Genomic DNA, 7,128 nt, shown 5'->3' with positions numbered 1-7,128 from the left:
ACACCCCTGTCCCGCCGTTACCATGGCCGCTACCGTAACTAGGAATAGCGGGGCCACCGGGGAGTAGGGGCCGATACTTTGGTGCAACAACCATTAAGGGCTTTTGCCATAATCACCGCACTTGGCATGCGGGTTGGCGATCGCAGTAAGATGTTACAGTACACAGATAGAGGCTGCTGCCCATCCTCTGGTATAAAATCCCTTAGTCGCCTTTTCGACACCCGCGGGAAGAGACGGGATGGTGCTGTTCGTAGCCGACATTAGATATGGATAGACAATTTGTATTAAGTTTTTCCTTACACAGTTAACTCCGCCTTTCAATATTTTAAATTATGTCATATATCAGAATGCTTAGGACACCTACTAGGCCTTGTCACATAAAGTCGCACTTCATTATTCCCTTAACGTATTGGGTAATATATGAATAGTTAGTTATACTCAGGGTTTTAAATTAAAAATATCTATTTATTTTAAAGTCAATACGTATTAACCTACTTCGTTGTAGTTGAAATAGGCAAGTAGTTCAGCAGATTTTAATCAGCATAATTCGTAAAAATTCGGTTATAATTTTAATAAGTAAACTTTTCGGTAGTTAAAATATGTTTATGATAACAAAAACATTTTGATATTATGATTGCTGGCAACCTAACTACTGCTTTTTTGACAGAATGACAGATCAGAGAATTGACAATCAGAAGTAGCAACGAAAAAAAAAAGTGCGACATTTAATTTTCGTAAAAATAATTACATACCTACAGCTAGTTTAAATTTTACTCAATAATATAAACAACAATCATAACATAATTTATTCTTCAAACGGCCTCGGTTCAAGTTGTAACAGGAAGGTAAATTTACTTATTTATATCGATTTATAGTAAGACGTTAACCAATACCTATTAAACAATAACATAATAAGGTACATATTAAATACCATTTATATTAAACATTAAATAAACATTTCAACTTTTCATTGACAGTATGAGGTGGACAGTGCACATTGAAGGTGGACCAAGACGAGTTAATCACGCAGCGGTGTGTATCGGAGACAAAATATTTTCCTTTGGTGGTTATTGTTCAACTGAAGAGTACAAAGATTGGGAACCCATTCCAGTCCACATTTTAGACACAACAACATTAAGATGGGCAGCCATCAACTACAAAAAAAATGAAGTTGTTCCTTTCCAAAGGTATGGTCATACCGCAGTTGCATATGGACACAAGGTATCAAAACTTAAATTTATTAAGAATTATGTTCAGAATATTCAATGGATATTGATCTGGTGATTATCTTTATTAACAGGTATATATGTGGGGTGGAAGAAACAATGCTGTAGCTTGTGAAACTTTATCTTGTTTTGACACAAAAAAATTAGAATGGAGTACACCTTCAGTGACTGGAATGCTGCCTTATGCAAAAGATGGACATTCAGCTTGTGTAATCAGAAATAAGATGTATATCTTTGGAGGTTTTGAATATCTAACTGATCAGTATTCACAGGATGTTCACTGTTTAGATTTAGATACTATGCAATGGAGGTTTATAAATACTCAAGGCACACCTCCTTCTCACAGAGATTTTCACACAGCAGTGGCATATAATGATAGAATGTACATCTTTGGAGGCAGAGGTGATTTGAACAGTCCATATAACTCTGAAGAGGAAATATACTGTCCACAAGTTTATTATTTAGATACAGTGTCTGAAACTTGGGTAAATGTAAATGCTAGTGGATCCTGGCCTGAAGCAAGGCGTAGCCATTCAGCTTGTAAGTTTACTACACTGTTTTTGTTTTAGTCAAATATCCAGATAACTATTTTCTTTTTTACATCTTTTTCAGGGCTATATAAAGATTTTATGTACATTTTTGGTGGATTGAATGCTAAAACGAAGACTCACTTCAATGATCTTTATCGATATTCCATAAAAGGGAATTATTGGGAATACCTTAATGTGGGAGGTGTAGGGCCTTGCAAAAGAAGACGACAAGCTTGTCTTATTTTTAAGGACAAAGTTTATTTATTTGGAGGAACAAGGTTAGTTGATTGTTTTTTTAATGAAGACAATAACCTCTTAATAAGAATGTGTATATGTTATTTAAACAACAGTACACATAAAAGTATATTGTTTAATCAACAACATTATTTTATGAATTAACTTTTTATAATTATTGTTTTGACAATGTCAGCTTAAATTTTAATTTTCAAGTAATTTTAGAACACCTATATGAAAGTAAGGAATTACCAAATTATTTATGATGATTTTTGGTTTATTGTTTATTTATTTTTATTGTAATACCTGTTGCTGTTGTCAAATAAATAAAGAAAATTGATGAAAATCACTAAAAATTGTAAAATGGTAGTTTCATCAAATTTCTGTGTCATATTCAAGAATGTATGAATATTGTTTGTTAATTTTTCTGTTGTTTTAGTCCTTGTTCCCATAACAATAACAATAATAACAGACCAGTGGATGATGCTGAAGACAATCATGAGAGACTGATAGACAATAGTGATCTCCATGTATTAGATTATGCACCAACATTGAAAACACTGAGTATTCTCTGTGTCTTAGAAAAGAATTTGGATCAATCGTCACTCCCACGAGATATTATGTAAGCAATTATATCATATAAAAGAAATATAATATAATTCTGAAACTATCTTAATTTTACATATAGTGCTAACATTTCATACTTTCCTGTAGATATTGTACTACAGTAAAGTCAGTAATTTTCTAAATAAACATGGCACTTAAGATTTTGTACAAACTTATTAATTTACTGTATTAAATATATTTTTGTTTTCAGAATTGATATAAAAACAATGACATTGCCAAACAGGATCAGCAGGCCCATTAATCAAGCCGGTTAACTTGAGAATAGACAGCATTACTTATAATAGTAGAGTGCATGTGTAACATGATATTATTGATGGTTGTATCAAGAGTTTTCTATGAACCTTGTCAGATAATGACTTGGTGATAGTGCAATACCAAACATTTTTATAAACCTTTTGGAATTAAAGATTTTTAAATTGCAAGTGATATTGCATGTTAACCCAAAATTTTTAATATATTAACGAACATGTCAATAAAATTGAAATTAAGTTTTTTAATAATATAATGGCAGATTACCTATCTAACAAGATAAAATAATCGAGAGATCTGTTTTTCAACTACCTTGATGATAGAATGATTGATAGAATATTGATTCATTAGAAGCAAGATTTAGCATATATAATGTATATTTGCAATTTACATATTCAGGATTTAGTTAAACAGTATTTAAATATAAATCTTCAAACTTAAAGCTTATATTCCTCCCACATAAAAATTACCAATAAATTTATATAATCCCAAGAAACTTTGTTTTTATCTAAAGAAGTTTTTTACTTTTGTCATAGCTATTTTGGGATCAATGCAAAAATCCGAAGTTAACTTATGCGTTCTGAGTGACGGCGCGGCCTGACCTTTCGTAGATTATATTTATCCGGTTTTTTGCAATGATTTAATTAAATGCAATGTTTTGATCTCCACATTTCATGGAATAAAATTTGTTAGTACAAATATTGTTTTAGTTATAAATCGAGGTTGCCTTATTTTTTTCTTTGAAATAAAAAAAACGTAGGTAATTATTTTTTTCAATTTAATACAATATCTTTACTTTCTGCTTGTTTTGTTTCTGTGAGTACTTCCCATGTTATCTTCACAGATTGTGAATCGATTACGATGATTAGTTTCTATAAAAGAAGTACCTACGAATTCTCTGTATTATGTTCTGTTGTAAATTTGTATTAGATATCTTTCGACAATTACACTTTGAGGATCCTTATATAATTCATGTGTGATATAAAGTAACTTTAAACAAAAAAATGATCAAAAAAACGTAAGGTATTTATCACATGTTTTTATATACGATACAGACGTTTATGCAGCTTATTTAAATATTATTTTTATCGATTTTAATACCGTAACTATATCATTTACTACTAAGATTATTTATTTATTTTCGTTCTAAGTTTCGTATATGGAACCCTATGGTGAGCTATTAGTTATAAAATTGTTTACAATGTGATATGTAGGACTAAGTACCTAGATAAATTTGTAACTTGTAAGCAATACAGATGCAATTTGGAGTAATTTTGTTATTACCAAAACTTTAATTGTTGTAAACGAGAATAATAAAATAAATGTAAAAATTGGTTTGATGGAATTTTAAATTACTATTCATCAACTATTTGGTTTACATCCATTGCTGTATAATAGTTTATCACAGCAATGGATGTAAGATGAATAGTTAACTATTATTAAATTTAAAGATAAGACTATACTAGGGTATTTATTATGTAAATTAGTTTATTCAGTGAAAAGTCCATAAAACTTACATATAATAGTTTACAAACATATATACTTATGTAATTATTACTCATCCTCCTTGACCACATGTTTTTTACGTTCAACAACAAATGGTACAGAGCCAGGTTTGCTATGTGCTCTTCGATTAGCCTCCTTACGTTTGTTTTTCTCTTTAATTGTTTTAATTTCTTTTTGGGCATTGATAATATGTTTTGGCACATGTCTGTGACGTGCTATTCTCTTTACTTGTGGGTGTCCACTAAATTTCTCTTTCAATGCATCTGCATAATTGAGTGCCGTGCGCTCTCTTGGTTTAAGCTAGAAACAAATATTACAAGTTGTAACAATTGTAAAATAATGGTATATGACATCCTTTACAATCTTAGAAAATTACAGCTATTCTGGATAGTTCAAACTGGTCTCTTAAAAATAAGTATTTATGAACATATGCAATAATTATATAATATACAAGATTCAGTATTATGAAAATAAAGTTATATTGTTTGTTTATTAAATTTCATAGACACAATCTATTTTTCTTTCTTATCATTGTCATGTCATAATAATAATGAAATTATTAAATATTATTTAACTAATAAAAAGTAATACTTACAATTCCAAGTTTTTCTGATGCTTTAGCTTTCCACATTCTTATATTCATTTCATCTGATCCAGTTAATATGTATTTATTATCTAATGACCATTTCACAGAAGTCAATCTTTGCATTCTCTTGGTGTGGTATACATCTCTTGAATGGCCTTTGAGGCTCTCAAATATTCTTACTGTTTTGTCATAGCTACCTGACACAAATTCCCTACCTGTTGGTGAATAATCTACATCTATAACAGCAGATGTGTGATCCATGTGCACATTAACAGGTTGTTTTAATTTTCGTACATCAAATGTGTATAAGCTGAAATCAAAAATAAAATAAGTAGAAAAACAAATTAGGCACAAAATCTATATATTTCAAATATGAATATATAAAAAATAGTAAATAAACAAACTTGTAATCTTCATTTGCTACAGTGAATATAAAGGCTTCCATTGGGTTCCAGGAGAGTGCATTTGATCTCAATTCCATTACAACTTTTCTCAGCGGACCAGACTCACGAAAGTCATACAATATGACACTTCTATCACTTGCACATGATGCTAAGAGATTAGATTCTACCTACAATTAATTAATCAATGAAAAGTAACTAATACACAATGATAAACACCATAAATGCAGCATAATTCAATTTTGTTCTATAAAAATATTTAAGAAAGTTATCAATTAAATTACATTCAAAAAAGGGTACTACTATCCTTTAATGTAGGTTATTGTATAAGCTAACTAACAGTACAGCACTTCACCCAACTAATTGGAATTAAACTGTAAGAACCTATTTTATCTTTATTAAGTTTTACTATTTCATTAAAAATGATTATGCACTTACTGAAGAAGAAAAAATTAACAAATGAGAAATTAATAAATAAAGTTTGAACCATTAATCTTCAATTAAATCTCGTCTACTAAATGATAAGAAACAAAAATAATAAATTAAAATCATTAAATCAAAAATTTTAAACAGAAAATAAAATAAAAATGATCCAATTTATCTTACTTGATTAAAAGCCACATGATGTAGACTATCTACTCCCCACTTGAAAACTTTAATAGGTTCACTCCTTGTATTCTCCCACAACTGACAATGCTCTCCACATGTTGCAAAAATTGGTTTAGACCTATGATGTGAGATTCCAGACACAACTGACATGCTAAGTAATGTGTTTACAGGATCTTCATCACTTTCATCTTTAACTTCTGCCTTCCAAGTTTTAATTGTTTTATCATCTCCAACACTGATGAATTGTTGTCCATTTGGAACATAAGAAATAGCACGAACCCAACCTTCATGTGCAACAAAATGTCTTGTACACTTTCGACTGGCCAAATCCCATAATCTGATTTCGCCGTCAAACGCCCCACTAGCTAATACTGCTAATCGACTTGGATGTTTAGCTAATGTTGAGACGCCATCTGTGTGTCCATCTAGATTACCAATAAAGGGTTTTGCAAATACTCTTTCAAGCTTCACCGCATTTAAAGCGCGGACATATTCTCGAGGCCCTTCTAGTGGATGCAAATTAGGATCATAATTTCTAGGTACTGAAACGAACAATAGTCTTGTTTGTTAATCTATCAATACTTAGAAATAAATACTTACTAATAATAAAAACATTGATATTTTAATATTACTTTTATGGATATCTCTTTTTGTTGCTCGTAAATAATCTTCTGGATTTCGACTAATTACTTTAATTTTTACGTTGTTAGACATATTACCGTTATTATTCTTGTTTTAAATGTATATATTTTAATTTTGTATTGTTCTACTCTAAGTTACAGCAGTAAGGTAAAACTTATAAGCTAACCTCACATAACTAGAATGTTAGCATGTTTTTGACATTGACAATGACAAAAGTAAAAAATACCCACAGATTACAAATAACGTAAAAACCATTATAAATAAAAGCCACAAAAAAAAACATTCGTAAATGAAGTCATTCGCAACATCAGTATGATATGGTCGTGGTCTTACTGTGTAGTTTCTTAAATACAATATTTCGAGTGTTAAGACATCAAATTTGCTGATGGTTGACATGTTTTCAATAGAATTCATAGGTACATAAAAAATATAAATTTTGAAGTAAATGAAAATCTTTTGAACTATTGTGAAAGAACAACATCGAAATCCACCACAGGAAATGATTATGAAATGTCAGC

General features: G+C 30.1%; 2 protein-coding genes across 2 annotated transcripts; one reads left to right on the top strand and one right to left on the bottom strand.

The window, feature by feature from the left end:
- The first annotated feature begins 666 nt into the window (after positions 1-666).
- LOC124532131 (kelch domain-containing protein 3) lies at positions 667-4,202 on the top strand. Its single transcript, XM_047106843.1, has 6 exons — positions 667-845; positions 978-1,221; positions 1,301-1,766; positions 1,839-2,034; positions 2,430-2,612; positions 2,808-4,202. Exons 2-6 carry the CDS (start codon positions 979-981, stop codon positions 2,869-2,871), a joined length of 1,152 nt encoding a protein of 383 aa, XP_046962799.1. The 5' UTR covers positions 667-845; position 978; the 3' UTR covers positions 2,872-4,202.
- Positions 4,203-4,329: 127 nt separating this feature from the next.
- LOC124532130 (DDB1- and CUL4-associated factor 13) lies at positions 4,330-6,803 on the bottom strand. The gene is made up of 5 exons (XM_047106842.1): positions 6,601-6,803; positions 5,966-6,510; positions 5,363-5,529; positions 4,968-5,268; positions 4,330-4,672 (listed from the first exon to the last, which is right to left on the bottom strand). Exons 1-5 carry the CDS (start codon positions 6,680-6,682, stop codon positions 4,421-4,423), a joined length of 1,347 nt encoding a protein of 448 aa, XP_046962798.1. The 5' UTR covers positions 6,683-6,803; the 3' UTR covers positions 4,330-4,420.
- Between the last annotated feature and the right edge of the window lie 325 nt (positions 6,804-7,128).

Source organism: Vanessa cardui, chromosome 8 (assembly GCF_905220365.1).
Source record: "Vanessa cardui chromosome 8, ilVanCard2.1, whole genome shotgun sequence".
NCBI lineage: Eukaryota > Metazoa > Arthropoda > Insecta > Lepidoptera > Nymphalidae > Vanessa > Vanessa cardui.
Note: the sequence above shows the minus strand (reverse complement) of the source record. Positions and strands in the feature narration are given on the sequence as shown.